The sequence below is a fragment of the Ostrea edulis genome, chromosome 10 (assembly GCF_947568905.1).
Source record: "Ostrea edulis chromosome 10, xbOstEdul1.1, whole genome shotgun sequence".
NCBI lineage: Eukaryota > Metazoa > Mollusca > Bivalvia > Ostreida > Ostreidae > Ostrea > Ostrea edulis.
This window is the reverse complement of record NC_079173.1, coordinates 41,790,103-41,814,073: the sequence shown is the minus strand read 5'-3', so window position 1 is coordinate 41,814,073 and position 23,971 is coordinate 41,790,103. Positions and strand designations below refer to the sequence as shown.

Below are 23,971 nucleotides of genomic sequence, written 5' to 3'. Positions count from 1 at the left end.
ACAACCTTTAATCTAACCAATATGTCCTACACAGCAAAGGTGTCAGGAAATCTAACCATATTCCCCAACCTTCTTAACATTTCATTTTTTTTAAATACTGATATTTTATTTACATTGAAAACCCTTTAATCTAACCAATATTTCCTACATAGGAAATGTGTCAGGAAATCTAACCATATTCCCAACCTTCTTAACATTTCACTTTTTTTTAAATACTGATATTTTGTTTACATTGCCAAAAAGTTGTATTCAGATTTATTGTAATAGCAGGGAGAAGATGACAATGGTTTACCTTTATACAATCTGAAACCAACTGAAATTGCCAAACTCCACTTGAGCAATCCTTCAATGTCAAAGAACATTGCCAGATATGTATAAATAGGAACACATATTATTTATAATGAAAATGAAAAGGTAAAACCATAGTATAACCAAATGTAGTGAAAGTAGTTCACGAATAACTGTGAGGTATATTACTGTCACAGGCCACGCCACTTTATAAAATTCAGTAATATACAATTGATGCAGATCTTTGTTATCTCAAACACTAACTGATATCAGGGACGTGTCAACATGAACTGGCAATCCCAGCGGCTTTTTCCGTTATGTTTTTTTTACCTTGTTTTCTTGAATCCTCGCATATTTCTAAGTTTAATCTTGGTCTGGTTGAGTTCAAGATAAGGAGGTTCGATTTAATTGTAATTTAACCCTAAATTCTTATCATTAAGATATCCACGGAAAACTGGTCATGTAGGTGAGCAAAAGGACGGCAGTCGCCTCCATGAAATCGGATCCCCTTGGGCATCATTTGGTGATACTCATTTCCATGTGGGTAATGTTGTGGAATCAACAGCTGTCCATATTATTGGAAGCATAAGATCATTTTACGAGAATGAAGAGGTATATTGTTAAACTTTCCTTATTTTTTAAATTAGGTTAATCAATCACTCGGTAGATTTTAAACAAAACTTTTGTGAAATAAGAGGTAAATATCTACAAGTGTTTAAAGTTTGCAGAACTTCAATAACTAACTCAAAATTGCAAAAAATATTCATCCAAATAAATATTAGCAAAGGGTTAGCTGAATTCAAACTGAAAATATTCTAAAACTTTGATTTTAAATTTCTAACTGCTGAAATAACCATTATACAACATATATTTTATTATTTTGCATATTTTTACTTTTGTAGGAAAATTTTATTCTGGCTGATTTAGAAATATTGAAACAGGAAAGGAATGAAAACAATCAAAGGTACAATGTAATGTCCAATTCATACCCTTGTAATTTGAAATGTGTATTGGCTTAACTATTGATTGATTGATTGATTGTATCTCGGATTCGAGCCCTGATCTTCCGCATGCAGGTGAACGCTCTAACCTCTAGGTCATCGCAACTGTCGTAGAATGAATAGAAATACTTCATCTCCAGCATCTGCATATTACATAATTAAAGTACACATACATGTCTCATATGATTTACATATTAGTTTCCTTACATATGATTCTTAACTAAATTTGGACATTAAGAATATAAACTTCTGTTGAGGCCAAAATGCATGAATATGATCAGGATTTTAGAGTCCTCATCAACCGTAAAATATTCATTTGAAAACAGTGTTCCAGTTTGGGTGTGAAGAAAGTTGTCATTGCCTGAAAAATTGACATGATTAATACTTAGATGACAGATAGGCTAATGGTCAGTTTGTTTGATATAAATGCAAGCTTCATAGGTAAAATATGTTACAAGTCATGATTATAAATTTTAGACAAAGTCCATTTGCAGTTTTTATCTCACATGAGCTGAAAGCTTACGTGAGCTTTCCTGACATAGTGCAGATTCAAGTTTGTTAAAAGCATGACCCCTAAGATGAGGCGACAATAGGGGATCAAAGTTTTACATACGAATAGGAAACATTCTTAAATATGAGCCAAAGTGACTCAGGTGAGCGATGTGGACCATGGACCTCTTATTGAGGAGATTTTCACTATTAATAAAAATTCCTTTTGTTATTCTTACTGTGTTTTATACACACAATGTATAGAAAAAGACTGTGTTTAATGAAAGCAACTAAGTTACCCTAATCGTTTTTATTTTAGGAGAAGTCTGAGGTTCTGAATTCGTATCAGAATCAACACATTCCAAAACTGTTAATTCCTGTGAATTTGTTCATTGATGACACATCTACAAATATCAGTAGGAGATGGCTGCCAATGCAACTAGCAGGTATCTAAATTTAATAGCTTTTTTTTTCTTTGCTTAAACTGTATAAAGTACCAACACCAACATACATATACAGTGGAGCTTCGTTAAACCAAAGTGGTTCCCGGCAAAATCATCCAGATAAATGAAGCGTCCGGATAACTGAATCACATATATTTTATCTTCACATAAGTAACCAATATGCTTACTTTATTGTTGCGTAGAGAGTTATATCATTATATTTAACCATTTGCATTAGTAAATAAATCATGATAATGTTAACATTTACATGCATTTCAAAGCTCTAAAATTGAAATATACGTGTGTAGTGTATTTGCCTTTATCACGACTCAGACAAAATTGTTGAAATCTAATTGGTTAGATCTTGGTCACATGACGTCGTGAAAAAAACCCGTATCATTCGAGTAAAATCTGTATTTCGCGAGTAATTTTATTTATCGTTGGGTTCGACTTGCAGCCGTGTCAAAAGAAAATACATTTGACTAAGTTGTATGGTATAGACCCCCCCCCCCACATATACAGTTAGAGGTCTTCGACGTGATCAATTCCTTACACAGTTAGTTAGTGACCTGATACGGAAAAATACATGGTGTGAAAAGAAAACCGTATCGGGCGAGGCGAATGTACATTAGCACTACAAATCAATATACAACATTAGTTGATCAACGCTACAATGCTGGAATACATCATTCTGTAAACTCAAAATGCAAGAAAATGGTATTCAGAATAATTCTGGCTTTAAACACGAGAATTAAATCCATCAATAATAGTTTACCTATTTTCTACCAACATTTTTCACTCATCATTATTTTGATTAGAAATTATCCAGTCAATTCAAATAAGAACATCACATCCTTTCCAACATTTGTTTGATATTTGGATCTTTTTTTTCTTTACAGAACAACACTGTTGATGGTATGCGAACACATCAAAATTGATGACAAATTTGATGTCATGTTCTCCATCATCAGCTTCCTATATTTATGCTGCGATAGTACATTATCACCTGGTTAATATATCAATTGATCCAATTCAATTCTGCATTTTCTGCTCATTATCAATTTGTTTTCTAAATTAGCACTGATTGAAAACAGTTTTCAAACTTAACATTTAGATGAAAAGTATATAAAGTTTACAGTGATTTGTTTGAAAATGTGCTTAAAATGCGTCTCCATGTTGAAATGGTTTATATTTCCTTTATTCTATCTCAAACTGTGAAAGGATTGATGTACACAACATTATGCTATTTTGATAATATTTTCAACAAATCATCTTCTGCCTTAAGAAATGGTATATCCACGGTTCTCAGAATGTGTAGTCATTTCGAGAAAAAGATATGTCTCCAGGTTTTACTTGATCAGCACGAGCTCAGAGTTCAAAAATGCATTTTGTAGTTTATAAATCACTTCAAACCGTTCATACAATGTAATCGCAAAAAAGAACGACATAAACTGATTATGTATCAAATTCAAGTCAAGAAGTGCATTAATTCTGACTACACATGTAATTCACCGAAGGGGTGTTATACTATTCTGTATTGATAAAGTCTAATATGATGGAAGAAATATAGGAGTCATAAGATTAATCACTGTTTGTTATTTTCACCTTATTAATAATATAATTTACACCATTGTGTAGATAAATATTTCAGACAAATATCAAAATACGTAAGATTGGTTCTTTATCCATTTTTCAATTTTACTTAAACTCACCAAGAAGTGGATGTTGTTTGTGTTGCTATATATAAATGAGTCTCCTTTTATCTATTTTTTTATTTCCAGTGTCAATATTCAAAACGTTGAATACCATTTCTGGTATTTCCAGAGGTCCGTCTTTACCCTTCTCTTAAGTTTATATTTGCATGAGATGTTTAAAGCAAGATTTATTTAACATTTTCTGCACGAGAAGAAAGAACCTCTTGCTGTGACCTTCAATTCGACATTTAGATGTATCGACAACCTATTATGTATCAACAATGATTTTCATTCATATGTTGACTGGATATATCCAACTGAACTCAAATTAAAAGACAACACAGTCATCCACTTCTGCTTCATATTTATCTATATTTATTGAAAGTAGTTATAAACGGCGAACTAACAACTCAAGTTTATGACAAACGGGATTGCCTCAAGTTTTCCATTATCAATTTCCCAGATTAATGTACCATTATTCCAATGTCACCTGCATGTAGTGTACGTATATATCTAGTGATTCGATACACAAGAGCTTGTCCTGACTTATGGTCATTTTAAAATCGAAGCAGGCTACTGACAAACAAGGTGATGGTGCTGGAGTTCCAACAATCTCGTTTAAAGTCAACATTTCACAAATCATATGGTCATTGTAGCGATTTGGTTTGCCAATATAACATGACATTGAGTTAAGTGTTGCCTGTCGTGTTTCATAGCGATCGTTATAGCGTTTTTGGACACTAAGTTTGACTACGGATGCATTATTTTACCTGATTAAGATATAAGGCTCACGGTGGGTTTGATCGTTCGACAGGGAGTGTTTACTCCTCCTAGACACATGACCTCACCGTTTGTATATCTAGGGTCACGTGTTTGCTAAGCTCTGTATTATGTATTGATTATAGGAGTTATCAGATTTATCACTATTCGTTATCTTCACCTTTCATGAGATTTATTATTGTTCATTATTTTCAATTGTTTATTGATCACTGTTCGCAATCTTCGCAATTTCATCTTTCTGGTATTTACGGTATCACAAAGCATGACTTATTGTGATGTTAAATATGCCATGAATGATTCTTAAAATAGTCCATGCACTATTATGATTCATGATGTATTTAATGACTGTATTTCAAATTAGTCATCTACCAGTGTATGCTAATCTGAAATATATTTTTATGCCATTATCATGATGACGTAAATTTGTCAAAAATGTTTACAATACAAAAAACCTTTCCTACACTTACTATCAATAATATCATTTGTTATAGAAATAAATTGTATCCACATAGCTATTTGTATGGTGCTTCTAAGTTTCTAAATGCATCAAAGAATTCGGTAACGTTGTTCTTTAATTGTTACTCACGCATCCGAATAATAAAAACAATCATTATTAACCTTAATTGATCAACACTACAATCACGAAATACATTACTATGTAAACTGATTCAATATTCTAGAGAATAGTAGTTGCACTAACTATGGTTAAACACAAGACGTAGATACACCAACGATGGTTTATCTATTTTCTAACGATAATAGTGTTTTTTTCATATGTTAATTAAAGATTACTGGATTTTTTTTTCAAATTAATGGTATAGTTGAATTTCTCCCCAGAACACAGGTGTTCATGGTCAACGGATACATTAACGTGATAGTAAGTGGGATATATTCAGGTTTTTCCTCATCGCCTTCCTGCATCTATGCAGCAATATTATATTATCATATTGTCATGTTATCTATGCATCTCAAATGATTGAATACATCGCAACTTTTTCTGCTGATTGGGAATTTGGTTTGGCATTTATTATTGACTCAAATTAGGTTTTCACACTACGATTCTAAATCAAACAATTGTACGAATTGCAATGCTTTTAAGGCAAATTTGCTGGATATTATGACCCAATGCCCAAAGATGAATGACTGACTTATAATTAGCTATCTTATCTCAACTATAATAGGATTGTTTACTAAACATTAGACGATAAATGCACCATTGCTACATAAATATCGGAGACTAACGATGGCGAAGCTAAACTAATCCCACTTGACATAAATTTGAATTGTTAGTTTACTGTTAATGACTTTTTTCAATAAAGTATCCAAATGCGAAGCAGATGCGGAATCTGTGATTTTTTTTTTTTTTCAAATTTACAGTGATATATCGAATCGATATAAAATGAGTATTTTCAATCAATAAGACGTCATATGAAAACAGGTCATCTAAAACCGGAATACAATCCGTACCCATGGGAATTTCAACAGACTGTTGGAAAACCTGATCATCAGAGGCTAGGGAAATATCATTGACAATGAACTTCAACATGTTTGTTTTTTATTTCAACTTTAGGGTATTCGTGCGTGGTATAAGAGTGATGGCTAACAAAGTAATATGTTGCATTACTGATCTCTAGATACGAATATTTCGTTTTTTTCTGAAGAAGGAACTATCCATAATGTCTGAAAGTCTAGTCTTTGATTTATCGTGATGAGTGGTTGTGTAAAGTGTTAAAAAGTCATACGGTTTGATGTTGTGGGTTTCAGAAAAGCTTTTGCGATTTCAAATCTAAAAGATATCTTAAAATATGTTTAAATACATATTTGATATACACTATTTATGATATATGTTGTGGCACAGTATGTTTGATTTTTTTTATTTTACAGTTGTTAATGGTTTCATAAGAAGCATAAATAGGGGCTTTTTACTTGCCCTACCAAGTAGTGTATATTTGTTTGTAAAGGTTTTTGTGAAGGTTGGGAGTCCAGTATAGGTACGGTAAATCATGGTATTGTATCTCATTGAATGGAATGTTAAATGTGTCTAAAACTGAAAACTTGATTTTGAAGATTTTCATCTTTTGATTACCAAATGTAGAATTAATACCAAATGTGTGTAAAATAAAGGTGTGATAATGAGTCGTTTAATCAATGGAAAGATAATAAAATATTCCAGAATCCGGAAATGTTCAGTGTAAATAAGGCATAGTACATCTTTGTAACGGAATTGAATGTATATTTCATATGAAATTATCACAGATTCCACATCAGTTCACACAAATTTTCCCTGTATACATTGTGTTCAGTACTATAGGTACAGATACGTTGACATGTGTACATGGAAAAAGAGGGGATAATGCTTGTTTCGAATCATATTCTATAATATTTAGAATGCTTGACCCTTTTAATGAAATATGAATATTGATGTGTCTTCTCCGGATATTATTAGATTGTGACTAATAATACATGATATTAATTCTTAATGCACAATACTTGTGAAAAAAATACACACTAATAATTAGCACTGTAGTGATATCCAAAATTTACAGGTATTCATTTATGGTATCGCACTTTACGAGCTCGGTTGTTTGGGATGTAAGTGATTAACAAACGCCCACAAAAAGTCTTTCACTTTATCGGAACTAAATCGACCCGAACCAATGGTCCCATAATTTATGTAAGTACAAAACGTATTACTATTAACATTAATGAGACCAGGGATTGCATTCAGATCGTTCATTATTGGTATATCGTTGAGGCAGACAACATTATATTGAACTGTACGTAAACGTTTCAAAGAATGTATTATTTTTGATTCAAATACAAGAATATACGAAAACAAAACTTACATTTTTGTATTGAAAGACAACGGTGGGTATAGGCGTAAAATCCTTGTCAAATCAATTTCAACTGATATTTTTATAGATATACTTACAATGTCTGCAGACTCGTCAGTGCATCAAATATTCCATTTGGTAACGTTGTTATTTCATTTGCCTCCAGGCCCCTGAATTTATAAATATTTCACGATTAAGCTTAGTTGATCAACGCTACAATGCTGGAATATATCATTCTGTAAACTCAGAGTGCACGAAAATGGTGATGACAATGAATGTGGCTTTAAAAACGGAAATTAAATCCATCAACAACAGTTTCTTTATTTTCTAACAAACATTTCAAATCATATGTTTATTACAATTTATCCAGTCAAATCAAGATAAGAATACCACCGAATTCCCCATATTTGTTTTATATTTAGATCCTTTTTTCTTTACAGAAGGGAGATGTTAACATTGGTGTGCGAACACATCAACTTTTTGACAAATGTAGTAAATTCAAGTTCTCAAACGTCAGCTTCCTATATACATGTAGTGATATTCCATTATCACCTGGTTATCAAATCAATAAATCTCATTTGTCTTAATTCAAAACTGCATTTCCTTGTTATCATCAATTTGATATCTAATTTCGCGCTAATTCAAAACAAGTTTTAAATAAATAGAAAGTAAAAATGCAATAATGTATATGAAAATGGCCTTAAAATATCCCCATGTTGAAAAAGGTTATATTTACTTATATTTTGTTTTTATTTCAAACTATAAAATATTATTGTACTCAACATTATATTATTTTGATAGTATTTTCATCAATGTATTTTGTGGTTTTAGGAATGGTGGTCTATCAACTGTTCTCAGAATATGGAGTCATTTTGACATAATATGTCTCCAGGCTTCACTTGTTTAACATGCGGTCAGATTTAAAAGATGTTTGTCGCAGTTTATACTTCAAATTATTTTTTTTCATACAATTTGCATCACAAAAAGGACGTCTTAAACTGACCATGTATCAAACACAATTTAGGAAGGGCATTAATTTTGTCTACACATGTAATTCACTAAAGAGGTGTCATACTATTCAGCTTGATAAACCCCAAGAAGACAGAAGATCTATCGGAGTCATAAGATCGATCACTCTTTGTTATGTTCACCTTTTCATTCATAACACAATTTACAACAGTATGTAGATGAATATTTCAACTGATATCAAGATACGTAAGATTAGTTCTCTATTCATTTTTCAGTTTTACTCAAGATTTTGTGTGTCATTGTCATTATGACGTAAATATATCGAAAGAGATTTCAAAGCAATACAGCTTTCCTACCATTACTATAATCAACATGATTCATTTGATATAGAAATAATTTGTATACATATAGACATATGTATAGTGCTTTTAGATCCGTGAATGCATCAAATAATCCATTCGATAATCATGTTCTTTGATTGCTACCCATGCATCCGAATCGTAAAAAAACAAATCATGATTAGTCTTAATTGATCAAAGCTACAATGATGAAATACTTTATTTTGTAGACTGAATGAATATTCTAGAGAAATGTATTTGCTAACGAAACAACTATCCTTTATGTCTTCAAGTATTATCTTTATTTTATCGTGGTGAGTGATTGTGTAAAGTGTTGAAAAGTTATACGGTTTGATGTTGTGGGTTTGAGAAAAGTTTTGTGATTCCAAATCTAAATGAAATCTGAAAATGTTTTAAAATCCACATTTGATATACACTATATCCGGTATATGTTGTGACACAGTATGTTGTATTTTCTATTTTACAGCTGTTAATATTTTCGCAAGGAGCAAAGAAAGGGGCTTGGTAAAACATTTACCCCATTCAGCAATGTATCTTTATTTGTAAAGTTTTTTGTAAAGGTACCGCAACTCATATTCTTCTATTCCATTGAATTGAATATCAAAATATGTCTAAAACTGAAAACCATGATATTGAAAATGTTCATCTTCTGATTACAAAATGGGAAATTAACAGCAAATCTGTGTAAAATACAGTTGTGATAATTAGTCTTTTAATCAATGGATATATAATAAAATATTCCAGAATACGGAAACTGCATGTTCTACAGTTTTGAATATGTTTAGTGTAAACAAAGCGTATTACATTTCTGTAAAGATACTGAATGTATGTTTCTCAGGAAATGATCGCAGATGCCACACCAGTTCACGTAGCAATCATACAAAAACAAAAAGCAAATTCCATGTGTACATTGTGTACAATATTACATCTACAGATGCATGTACATGTTTTCATGGAAAAAGTGGGGGAAATGCATGTTTCAAATCATATTCTATAATACATGATATTCAAAATGCTTGACCTTTTCATGAACAATCATTAAAATTGATGCGTCATTTCGAGATAGTTTTAGATTGTGACTGATGCTGCAAGGTATTTATTTTCAATGCACAATATATGTGGGGAAAATACACTCTAGTACTTAGCACTGTAGGGACGTCCACAATTTACAGATATTTTTGTATGGCTTCAAACTTTACGAGCGCGGTCATTTGGGATGCATGTAATTAACAAACACCCACAGAGTGATTCAAGATACAATGTACATGTAGATGCATTGTACGTCAAACATCACGAGCTGTATATGTACCCTGTGTTTAAACATCCACGCTCCTAAACAATATAAAAAATTCCCTTCCTACATAGATTAAACATTCAGCTTTTGTGTCATTCACTGTAACGGAACTATATCAAACCGAAGCAATGATCCCAGAATTCATGTAAGTACAAAGTGTATCACTATTATCATTAGTGAGACCAAGAATTGCATTTAGATCGTTTAATATTTGTATATATTTGAGGCGAACAAAACTAACTACTGTATTTAACTACTGTAGAATGTTTAAAGAATGTATTATTTGTATGACAAATACAAAAATGTACGAGAAAAACAATTACATCTTTGTATTGAGAGACAAAAAAAAAACCCAAAAAAACCCAATGTTTCATGTTTGACGAAAGCAGTAAATACATTGATGCACAATGTCTACCATAGATATAGGCGTAAAATATTTATCAAACCAGTTTCAAATGACATTTAGGTAGACATGTACATTAAAGTGTGGTATCGTGTTCTTTTCAATTACAAAGGGCGGGAATGATTTTGACCGAATTCGATAATGCAAAATATGCATCTATGTGTGTGTGAGGGTGTTGATTAACTGAAACTGCCTTGTTTTGTACTTACACCAGCAGTCGTCATTCGCAGCACTTCCAACCGACATGCTCTTATATTCCCATCTCTCATTCAGAACTATAATAGCTAAACAAGATCTCTAATATACCCCATTACCCTAAAAATCTAAAGCTTGAAGATCGCATGAAATTCCTTGATATTTTTTCTTTGATTGAATCCTTGTCAATAATTTTTGAGAAGCCGAATTAATCTCCCTCCCCTTGAAAAAAATGATATGCAAAGATCATTTCCTCGAGTTTTCTTTGAATTTTCACAGTTGATAATCCAGGCATTTTCTACTTCATTATTACATTTTTGAAAACAAAAGAAAGTATCTCTTCCACTCTTACGCACGTGTTCTTTTTTTCATGTTTGCCTCTCCATCAAAATTGATCCCCAAAACCGTGAACGGCAAGCGCATGCTGAACGTACGTAGAGCGCACAAAGAGATAAACTTTAACGTTTCAGGTAATGTAAAACTCTTCGTTCGCGATATGTTCGTTTCCTCAAACCATTCATTCCTGCATGGAATTTCGGACCTCACCTACCAGTATCGAGTCATTGCACTTCAACACGAAATTCTGTCGGAAATCAAGAAGACAAAATGAATTTCTTAATGAAAAGAACAAAACCGATATGTAGTAGAGAGTTTTTATTCCGGTTCGGATAGCAAAGGAATTTCGAGACTAGCAAAATTTCAAATGACATGCTCAGTCTGAAATTGATTAAGAATAATTACTTTTGATGCAATTGTTGGAACAAATGAAATGAATCGTTGACTTGGTATAATATCAACTCCTGTTATCTTGAAGCGGTAATTGATTTATTGATTAGGGTTTTACGCCGTTTTGACAATATTTCAGCCACCTCAAGGCGGGAAGCGTGGATGTGAATTAAGAAACTATGAGTTGCTAAAACAACGGTGTACTCCCATACGCATCAGTTGACACGAACTACATTTCTCTGGTGTAATTAGCTTCCTTAACACATCTAGCATCCCTGCGTCTTCAGTGTCATAACTGGATTTATTTGAGTATCAATTGGACACCAAACATATATGTACTTTCAATGAATTCAGCACACATATTGAAATAATACCGGCGTGTACCTCCCTACTGAGCCATGTTTGTCAACGTTATTTTTTTTTCAAAATATCATTAGCGTACAAATTTCAATCTAAAGTAGTGAATTGGGAGATTGTTCAATTTTTAATACACGACTGGTATCATGCTATATGCACAATCGTTGTATGCATCGTGCATTGGTCCGTCAATAGATATTGACTATAATCCATTTATTAGGAACATCTTAGACAAATAATGTTAAAGAAAAAAAATAGCGTACATTTGAAATTTACGCATCCAACAATGCGAACAACATGAAGGGATTACTTCTTATATATTCTCTATCAATAGCTGAAGACACTTGCTGTTATAGAATCTTACATACTCCAATATTCCAAGTGCAAAATGTCGTCCATGAAAATGTCATATTTCAAGAAATTATCGCTAGTTCCAACCTTCCCTATTAGACCTACTAGATTGTGTTTATATGTACCAACATTTTTAAAGAAATCTGAATGAGTCATCAGTGCAATTTAACACAGTTCACCGAACTTACAAGTATGAACCACTACTTGAGTCATCAAGAAATAAATTAATACATGTAGAAACTGAAATATATACGCAGTGATATTACTGATAGCTATTTTAGAGTTGTTTCAAGAAACTACTGGCGTTTTTTAGTTATACGGTGACAATTGTATCACAATCAGGCCTGCAATGACCTCAGGAATGTATGAATAAGGTATGTACGTAACTATTTTAGCTTTGTCAAAAATATGTATGTATAACTGTAATCCATGTTTCAATTCATTTTCATCAGTTTTTCCCCACCTTAGAATGGCAACATTTTCAAATAATTTATTTTGTGAACCGTTAATGTCGTCTGGTTTTGTTTTCTTTTGGGGGGGGAGGTGTCTTTTTATAACACGTTCTCTGTATCATTGGGTCAAATGCTGTCTGACGTGTTTCACACCAATTGTTAGACCGTTCTTGACACATTGATTTTGACTACGGATAACTCCGTTTACCTGATCAGGATGTAGGGCTCACGGCGGGTGTGACCATTCGACAGAGGATGTTTACTCCTCCTCATCTTTGCAAGCCAAGTGTCCAATTCGCTTACTCTTATCTACCCCTTGGCATATTTAGTTGCGACTGAATTGCCATCTAACAGATCGAGCGAGTTACCTTTCTTGACGAAAACAAAATCTAACCAATCAGATAACGCATTTCATGTTTTGTTGCATGTGTACGTTTACAAAATGGATTTGACAGATGAAAACAATAAAATTGATTACTAATTATGTGTGCATACATATGTGGGTGAGGTACATTATCGATTATCTCTAGAAGTTGATTGTAAACCATAACAATTTCTCCAAAAATTCCCCGTCTTATTTTAGACAAAATGTCATTGCAAAGGGAACAACACAGGCTATAAATGGAGGCCGCCATTACTCAAATTAAGATGTTTCTATGACGCGATTTGATTGGATGCCTTGGAAAGCCAAAGCACGATATTTTGAAGTCTTAGAAATGCGACTAAATCCGCCAAGGGGAGATAATAGTAAGCGAATTGGACACTTGACTTGCGATGATGACTCCTCCTAGGCACCTGACCCAACCTCTGGGATGCATTTTACAAAAGAACTTACTACTTACACCCAACTTTACATATTGGAATCCCCCCGGTTATTGTAAGATAAGTCACTCCAATGTAAAATAGTGAAGAAATAATGTTGAAAATTAAGTTTCAGAAACGTTTTAAATACAAAGTGAAGATAACGAACAGTGATCAATCGCATAACTCCTACAAGCAATACAAAATAAATAGTTGGGCAAACACGGACCCCTGGACACATCAGAGGTGGGATCAAGTGCTTAGGAGGAGTAAGCATCCCCTGTTGACCGGTCACATCCGACGTGGGCCCCATATCCTTCATTCAAACTAATAACTGTGTAATACAATTTAAGACTAGTGACTTTGTCGTAAGGTCTTTTGTAAAACGGGTCCCTGGTTTACTCAGGGGCCTGTCTTTGCACACCTATCTATTGCTTATAGGAGTTAGGGTTCGATCACTGTCTGGTATATTCACCCTTCGTTTAAAAAGAACCGAAATAATTCAAAAGACAGAATTCGAAATCGAGGCTAAACCGTTCTTTCCTATCTTGGCCTAAAACGTTCCGTTCCTGATCAAGACTGATCGCTTTCCACCTTAAAGCGTTCCGTTCTTGATTCAATTCTGGTCGTTAACCGTTTCATTAAAATCGTTCAGTGTTCGTTCCCTAACCAAAACCATTCATTACCAAACTGCTTATCGTTCCTCCACTGACCCACTGGTGTAATACTACGCTTCAGGTTCTGTACCAAGTGCTATTAGTGACCAAATATTTCCTATTCTGCAAATAGTTACCATTGCATCAGAAATATTTACTTCAACACATATCAGCATTGTGTTACTACATCACTAAAGTAAGTGTATGTGACATTATTTTGTTTTTATCGGTTGTTGGAAATCATATTCAAAATATTTGTATTTATGCACTATCATTCAATAATGTAAGACCAAATCAAATTATGGATCGTAATGTATCAATAAAGAAGTCCAACCAAAAGACACATATTGATCAGCATGTCTTTGACATATGTAATAGGGAACGTTTCCTTCTAAAGACACCTAGATTGTGTAATGTATGAACGATATAGGACACCGTGAATTGTGCTTTGTTAATAGGATGTATCGGTCTTTCAAAGTTTCAGCTTAAAAAGACAACATGAAGGCTATTTGTGAATATCAATACAGGTAATGCGTCTAAATGTATTCCATAGACAGTTATACACACATGCCACTATCAACCAAGATACTGGGAAAATGTTCTCTATTGTTTTACGTGAAACATTAAGACTTACATTCGGTCAAGACCATTATACAGGTTAACGGTGAACATACCATGTTTACTCGTGTTAGGCATCTGACCCCATCTATATGGTTTCCAAGGTCCTTGCTGTGTTTTCGATTATGGTGTACTTTCTTATGTATACAAGTCACTTTGCAAATCCTGCTACTCTTCGAGATAACCATTATTCAATGTTTATTCCAAGTACAAATTCCAACGAATAATAACCTGTTCAATTATACACCAACTTATATTTCATCAATATAAATCGTTCGGTTAAATTGCGAAGCTCCATGTAATGATCGATAAAATAGAAGTTTTAGACTGTTGTATTCAGAAGCGTATGTCTTTCACATAAAATGTACAATGTATCTGTATCATATCTTCGTTTCGTTTAACTTGTGTGTGGATGGTGAAGATAACGGACAGTGATGAATTTCATAAATTTCCAAAATAACAAAACCAAGAGGAGGTCAAAAGCGGACTCTTTGACAAAACAGAAGGAATAAGCATGTCTTGCTCACTGATCACATCCGCCATGAGCACTCTGCTTTTAATAGGTATACAGAGAAACTTGTAGTTAAAGCCAGTATGTAGAGAATGTCCTAACATCTGGTAAACACACGTCAAACCTAGTGAAAAATCATTTTTGCAAATCGAATCATTATCAAGATGATAACATTTTCGAAATGCTTAAGTGAAAGAAAACAGTTCAACCCCTTGCCATTTGCTAAACGATGCTGAAGTATTTATGTAATTTTCCAACTCAACATTTAGATCGATATCCAGGAGTCCGTGTTTTCTCAACTCTCTATTCTGTGTTTGTTTAAAGGAGTTGTAAGATTGATCACTGTTCGTTATATTTACCTTTCATCGACGACGTTTCATCTATATGAAAAAAATGAAGGCTGAGGAACACTCTCGTGATTCCTATAAATCTAAAAAAAAAAAAAGTAAGAAGAGGACAAAGACGGATCCGGACATGAACCCAGACACGAATATTTATAATTTTAAAATTCCAAATTTAATGTAACTCATGCATTCTTTCTCCTAAGGTCTATGTTTGATTTAAGAATATGTTGTTGTTTTTTTAATTTTAGTGTATTCATGAAGGGTCAACGCCCTGTAGTTGTAAATTAACGAGGGTATGGATTGATACATATAGTACCTCTTTGAAATTATAAAGAAAGGAATGTAGAATGTAAATGTGATAAGCGATCGGAAAACAGGGCGTATTGAGTTTTTTCGACAAAATGAAATTTTAATATTGTTTGATAGTTTTTATTTTATCCCCCCCACACTCATCCGGTGCATTAAAATTGGTACCGTATAAGTTTTACATTATGTCCCCTGGGTCGAGGCCTCTGCTGGTGGACTGTTAGTCCCCGAGGGTCTCTACAGCCCAGTAGCTAAGTACTTTGTTACTAGCTTGGAAATTCGGATGTATATTTAATTGCTGTTATAAAATTTAGAAATTCATTTGAAAATTAAGGATCATATCCCTCATGCATAGCTCTTATCCTTGGACGAATTTTGCTCCACTTTCCTGGCACGCTGTTTTTGGCTATATTTAGCTCTAAAACTTCATAGTTATTTCGGATTTCAAACATTTCGGTTGAACATCACTAAAGAGACATTATTTGTCAAAATGCGCATCTGGCGCATCAAAATTGGTACCGTATAAGTTTTACTCTACAGTTTTTCAGTTATCTGATGGAGCCCAGTTTTTATTGGTTGAAGAGGGAACTCAGATACAATGTACCAGTCAAGAGACCACCGACCTTCGCGCCGACCAAAGATGATAGGCCATATGACTGACTCATGGTGATTTTAGCGTATTTCGACGACTTTTTTCATCACATAAAAGTGAAATTTTACAAAATCTTAGTCCTACTGATTGTTTGCTCTGGTTTAGGATGTTGCTAATACGTGAAATGGAAAATGGAATTGAACGAAAAAGAAAACCAAAATGTAATGCGGAAAAGTAAATAGAACGATTTTTACTATCATAACTACGCATGGGCCTTGCAGCATTGCAATAATGAAGAAATGAAATGCATTTAATCATAATCAGCCTTGATATAAGAACACTAGTTAATGTGAATGATAATTAGTTCCTGTTTTATCAGCAAACGCAGCTGACCCGTGGATATCACTACCCTCTCGACTACCTTCTTCAATACTCAGGTTAATATTATTGAGGATAAACAGTTGATAACATATATTTAACCTTCTACTGTCGAAATGTGTAACCTATATTCTCCAGGAAGGTGACGTTTCCTCTTTTATGAGGAAATCCTTCGATTGGTTCAATTTTTCGGAGAAAAAAAACCCACCAAAGACGAAATACTGGATTTGTTCAAGAGTGACAGAAAATAATATTTTTCCAGGTAGTGTGGGGGTGTTTTCCTCCTTTTTGACCAATTTCCTCTGATTTCTAAAAAAGTCACATCCCTTAGTTACCATTTGCTATACTGGATAACGCACCCCTCCCCTTTCCAAAAAAAAAAAAAAAACAGAAAAGAAAGAAAAAAACAAAAAAGTTATGAATGAAAAAAAGTAATATCTATGAAAAAATGAACAAGTAATCAATTTAGATGAGTTTACATCATTAGAAATTCAGAAATTTAGCATTGAACTTTCTTTTTACACAGCATCTCTGAACTAGTATTAGTTGTTAAACGAATTTCTAAATCGATATAAAATAAATGTTCACTGGATTAACAACTCTATTTGTTGATACGTTGAATTCAAAGTTTTATACATGTAACTCGCTTATGGTAGCTCATTACACAATATTTGTTTTTATTAACGGCTCGTTAAAATACCTCTTTTGAAGTATGATTTCGCCATCGAAAGAGTGATACAAGTTCTCAATTATTTGTTATTTTTCCGGAATAATTTATAATCCCTCGTGATCATGTATTAAATTGACTGTTCATATCACAAATTTATACACATAGGTGAAACTATTGAAATATAACCATTTAAACGGATAATAGAAACATGTATGTCTCATTCTTTCGTTGCTATTGAGAGTGGGGTGGTGATTTGGGGGTGTTCGTCTTTTTCAATTTCGAATACGAGATTGGTTCAAATATTTATAAATATATACCCCTCTCTCCTTTGCACTGGCAATCACCGCTTTTCCTGTAATTGAGTCAATAAAACATAGAGGCAAGACGGCAATTCACAAAGATCATCCACTTTTCTGTATCACGGTATTTCCTCCTCTCAATGTATCCATTGTCGGCGTGCGAGGTCAAAATATGTGCAAACGAACGGCTATTGTTTCTAGTAAGGGCATGTACACCATCCAAAACAAAACATACACAACCATGGGTATAAGATTTTGTAATTTTGTTTTCAAAACTGGATTCATTGACAATTGTCAATTTTTCGAAAGTTTGATAACCACGCTGTGTAACGAGAAAAACGATCCAACATTTATATACTGTACTGTTTTATTTTCATCGTTTGTTTAACAACCAAGCCCAACAAGAGATCAATGGGCTACATTGCTCACCTGAGTCACCTTGGCTCATATCTGAAGACTTTCCATCTGTATTTGCATGTAAAACAATAGTCTCTATCATGACTCCAACCTACCCCTGGACGCCATGATTTTTGCAAACTTTAATCTACACTATGTCAGAAAGCGTTCATGTAAATATCAGGTTTTCTGGCTTAGTGGTTCTTAAGAAGATTTTTAAATGACCCCACCATTTTTTTGATCAGAAAACTCAATTGAGCTTTCAGTTCAGGTGAGCTAAAATCACAAGGATATATAATAAGGTATATGTGGATATTAGTATGAATTTATTGGTTTTATTTTTTACGAGTCTGTGTAAATCTCTTTAAACATATTTTTCGTGTAGTCTATTAACGATTAATTACGTAGCAATTTGTTTAGTTTGTTCTTTCTCTTTTCTTCATTCAATGTGGCCAAGGAAAACTTCTTTGTGAATGCAATATCTTTTATTCAGACTTTGACAAAGGTGACGGAATGCATTCATCTATCATTCATCGATGCTTGTGAGATTTATATATCAGACAAAATAAGTTCATGAGTGAGTTTCACCAGATATTGTGTCCGGTCCATCGTGAACTCGACGATCGCTCTAACCAATCATCAATATTTTAGTAATGTTCGTGACTTTACCAGCACTTCCAATGCATATAACACTGAACTCGTTATTTGTCTACATGCAATATCATATCCCAACAGACAACATCATAATGACGGATTGCAGTAAAATGACAATCGATGTCCGCAATAAGTCGTGAGAGTTATATTTGAATTTTCAAAAAATGGTCAATTTATTTCTCATATTTCAAGTATTATTCAGATATTATTAGATTGAAATGAATATTCTAAAGTGGGCAGTATTGCGTTTGCAAATTCACAAAATCTGCACGGAAATCATTACCGCTGCTCTGTTTTGACTGAAGGAAAGTCCGTGCTTTTACGTATCCGGTTTTAAATTTTAAACACCAACTAGAAAGTTCCAGTTATAACTTCTTTGTTTGATGTTTGTAGTTTACGAGAACTGTACGAGTCAAATTTAGCATTCAAATGTGAATCTTAGATATATTTACCATTAATTATTATAGTGTGAAGTCCTCACTAGCTTCAATGGTACAAAGCAATGCAATATCTACATTGAAAGGCTCATAGGCTTAAAAAGCTCATAGCTTGCAATCTAAGCCTGAACAAGTTAAAAATCATACATAGGCGTGATCCTCACAGTGGAATTCACACCTTATTTTTAGGGAGTTGGTTTGGTTCAAAGAAACCCAGAATTATAAATCCTCAGAAAATCATCAGCAAAGTTGTTGAATATTTGAACTTTTCTTCACAAGTACTTTCAAGAAACAAAATTATTTGTACATGAGCTGTAGTTGCTAGAATCTACACATATGTTACACTATATTTATTTTTTCTATAAGTATGAGATAGCATGTATGTATTTTTATGTATTATATGATTGATAGCCAAACAAAAAAAGAATAACACACACACCAAACAAATTGTGAGAAAAAGGAAGGGGTGGGGGTGCAACCCCCCCACCCACCACTCCTTGTGTTCTAATTGTCTGGTAAGACAACATTTTCATTATGTTTTACATACATATATATATATATATATATATTGTCATATTACCTTGATTTTAACACTGTATTTGCCGTTACAATTTACTATTTTCAAAGTCTGCAAAGAATAATTGTAAAACTTAAATTCAAAAATGGGGGTTTACATACTCAAGAGACCATTTTGCAAAATATCTCTGGTCAACTATGATGGTAAAATATGTTTTTTGTTAACTTTACATATAATTCTAAATATTTTTAAAGAAAAACTGGCATGTAAACAATTTAGATTTTGAGAATTTTTCAAAATTGCGATATTCTGTGATTTTTTTCTGAAGGATGTGAGCAGATTAAACAGCAATTGTGTATGTTTTCAATTGAATATCTTTAAAAATTCTCTCAGTAAATGAATAGCTATTGGATTTTATATATTATAGCTTAATATGATGTGCATCGGTACATATTTTTAATAAAACATGAGATGATGCATTGTTGTGTTAGAATTTGGTTGTTGCATTTGGGGGTATATGTGCTCTGTAGCACATAGTATAAAAATAAACCTGCAAAGGTATGTCTTATATGGGCTTTTTAGTTAGTTTATGAGTTGTTAAAGTTATTTAAGTGAAAAAAAAAAACCTTTGATTGACAGAAATTTCTAATAGTATTTACCTAACTTTACACAATCACAATGTATGTAGTTTTCACGATATCCTTGTATAACTAATAAAATACTATCCGCTTGCACGGAAACACATGCAACAAAAGCAATGTTATTACTGATATTTATAGAATATGTAACTAAATTTGTAGACAATGCCATGCTGGGTAGAACAAAAATCGAACTTTTTACATTCCATCCCATGTTTCGTGCCGCGTTTCAACAACACCGGTTAAGTTGCTAATTTCGTTTTCGGGAAATCCGACCAAACAAATTGCACAAGTTTTATAATCTAAGATTTGTGAATATATTTCTTCTGGATTTAACTCATGCAATAACTGTGTGTACAAGGTTTTTGTCAAAAGTTCATGAAACAGGAATGCTGCTTGTATACCCACGACTTTTTATCTCGCTACATTGTGCATTACAGCACTCTATTTCATTGATAAAAATCTTTGCATATACGTTTTGTTAAAGTTTGATTACTTTATATCACTTTTAAAATTCTACTTTTGAAATTACAAAGGGCAATATAATCAGTTTTATTACCAAACAAAACAAACAACACAGCTTGATGTCGCACACAATTAACAACGTCAACAGATAACAACGTGATGTCTAATATTTCTTTTAACGCCGTTTTCTCGATTATGATCTAAAACTCAACAAGCCTGATTTTGTCGTGGTGGCTTAGAAATGTAGGAGAGAAAATTTAACATATATGAGGGTATGAACTGTGACGCTTCGCACCTTTATGTGTCAAATATATTACATGATCATACAAATAACGTATAAGGATTATATCAAGCCATCATCTACTGATAGAAATCGTGGAATGAAGTGAATGAATCCCAACATAGTTTATTGATCTCAAATACATGTCTTGAAATACAAGGCGTTAGCCTTTTCACAATAATTGTTTAGCATTATGTAGAATAACATAATTGATATAGCTTTATAGCTGAATAGTACCTATATATAGCTATCCATGAGTGTCATAACTTCCAATATGCTTAGAATAACTTACAGATAACATGTGTCCGTGGGGATGTCAGTCGGTATTCCGGTCAGTCCTCTACTGCGACAATTTACGTAAGTCCCATCACAGATGGATATCTTACTACAACTACACTGGTCAGGACAGGCGTCCGTTCCCTGGCTGTACAGCACAGAGAACACTACCAACGCCCAAACCACCAGCTGCATCGTTACTATGTGATGAATAACGTTGTCTCTCTACTCTCATAAAAGTCTAGCTACTCAGCATGTCTTCATTGTTAGTGCAAGAGCTAAATATTTCCTTATTCTAACGCAGGGACCTTGCGCACGTCATATGTATACAGACATATTTTTCTACAATAAACATAAACATTGAGTATCTGGATCTGTGACTTATGATCATTAATGTAGGGGTAGATAGTAATCACTGAAAACTATAGGGTAGAGGAATCAAACCAGTATTTATCATTCTTGTTAAATGAGATCAGCCCAGCCACATAAAATTATTTTGATTATATGTTTGTTAATCTGAAGTGTTGATGTCAAGTGTTGCTATTAAACGCACACTAGTGTGTGTTTTCCGGAGTTGACTTTCTCTCATAAAAAAACTTTCAAGATTTAACAAAAGCGGTTACTTATATCTTTCATTTGCATTTGCATTCATATATATATATATATATATATATATATATATATATATATATATATATATATATATAACTTTAAACACTTTGTTGAAATATTTATATATATAGATAAGCACTGAAAAGGCCACGACACTGTTGGTTATTTAAAACTCAAGTTTCCGACGCAACCCACGTCTTTTTCAAGAGACATATATTACAACACAAAAACTACAAGTATCGATAAACTACATTGGTGACAAGAGTGATACACTCTTGTACTGAGTGATAAAAACGGTTGTGGTTTCGTTGTAAAGCGTGTTTACAGGACTTATGAAAACAATGACAAATGTTCTTTTGTCTTATGTCAATATTTGTGGAAAAAAAAATATCACCAAAAAAAAATTAGTTTTAGAATAGCGACTGGTAAGAGAGCGTGAAAGGTGAAGCTTACGAACAGTGATCAATCTCATAATTCCTATAAGCAATACAAAATAAAGAGTTTGCCAAACACAGACTCCTGGACACACCAGAGGCGGGATCAGGTGCTTAGGAGGAGTAAGCATCCCCTGCCGACCGGTCACACCCGCCGTGAATCCTATATCTTGATCAAGTAAACAGAGATATCCGTAGTTAAAATCGGTGTACTAAGAATGGCCTAACAATCGGTATGAAACAAGTCAGACATCATTTGACCCAATGTTAGTTGAAATTGGCAAACTAAATCAATTCATATGTTGTTTTTATTTGGGGGGGGGTTCAAAATCCAATAGTAAAGTGAAGAAAAAATGCTTCAAATGTAATCGTTTGGACTATATAGACCCTGAACATCAGCCGGAATAGCTGAGTAAGGTAAACGCGGACCTTTGGAAAAACAGAAGCGAGAGCAGGTGCATAACGTATGAGGAGTAATCTTATCTTTTGACATATCAACCCGCCGTGTGCATGGTATCTTGATCATGCAAAGGGAGCAGTCTTAGTCAAAATCAATGCACAAGGAACGGTCTAGTAGTGGGTTGCAAATATGTCAGACATGATTCAACCTATTGATAGGTTTTATATGCAAATTGGATCATTACAACCACCATAAGAACTTGTGAAATGCTGACTTTACAAGAGACGGATGGAACAACTGTAAAATCCAAGATATAGCTTGACTCAATTTAAAACATGCAAAATGTGGTCGTTTTGATGCTGTTGATTTGGGAAAGAAATATAATTTCAAATTTACTAAAATATCACTACAATCTTTTTTTTAGACCTCACATTTGATTTGCACCACTCCCTGCATATGTTGTGGTACATAAATTCGGAAGTTTCTCCTTAAAAACATTCATTATAGCTGTAAGGAGGAAAGATACGTGCTTGGTAGAATATGTACAGGAAGAAGCATAGTATCGCTGTAGGGGGGGTTTGTGAGTGTTGACAGGATATATAAGTCTTGTAATACTAGTACATATTTATTCATTTCGTTGACAGAGATATCAAAAGTGAAAATTTTCAAAAAACACGCTCCAAGTTTCAATACATTTTGAAAGAGCACTTGGGGAATGCGTGGGATTAACAAACGTAGACATGATTAAGATATCGCTGTAATAATGCGCCTAGCAAGGAACGACAAAGCTGTTGCAAGTTTGTCAGTTAGAATCCATATTTATTCCTCATGTAAGCTATTCATTCATTATCATTTTATTAAAGAGACTTTCACTGTTATGATTTGGTCGTGTTCCTGTAAAGATATCTTTAACGTAAAGTATTATAAACGCTTGAATACTTTTCCGTAAAAATACTTTATAATGGTGTCCTTAATAATCTTTCATTTAAGGATATCGTTCTACACTCTTTGCATAGTTATCCAACAAATAAGATATCATTCAACACTCTTTA

At 33.4% G+C, this 23,971-nt stretch overlaps 2 protein-coding genes across 2 annotated transcripts in view; both read right to left on the bottom strand.

Moving 5' to 3' along the window:
• LOC125665416 (leucine-rich repeat-containing protein 15-like) overlaps positions 1 to 23,971 on the bottom strand; it is a 996,853-nt gene that overhangs the window by 82,606 nt on the left and 890,276 nt on the right. The gene's annotated exons all lie outside the window — the stretch shown is intronic.
• LOC130050783 (leucine-rich repeat-containing protein 3-like) lies at positions 294 to 21,822 on the bottom strand. The gene is made up of 3 exons (XM_056151375.1): positions 21,490 to 21,822; positions 7,628 to 7,699; positions 294 to 1,650 (listed from the first exon to the last, which is right to left on the bottom strand). The coding sequence occupies exons 1-3, from the start codon at positions 21,666 to 21,668 to the stop codon at positions 1,644 to 1,646; spliced, it is 258 nt and encodes an 85-aa protein (XP_056007350.1). The 5' UTR covers positions 21,669 to 21,822; the 3' UTR covers positions 294 to 1,643.

What these genes read in the sequence shown, in the direction of transcription:
- LOC130050783 (XM_056151375.1), bottom strand. Translation starts at nt 21,668, where the DNA reads ATGCAGCTGGTGGTTTGGGCGTTGGTAGTGTTCTCTGTGCTGTACAGC. An exon ending in CCCACGGACACATGTTATCT is followed by an intron (nt 7,700 to 21,489) that starts GTAAGTTATTCT and finishes TTATAAATTCAG; the next exon opens with GGGCCTGGAGGCAAATGAAA.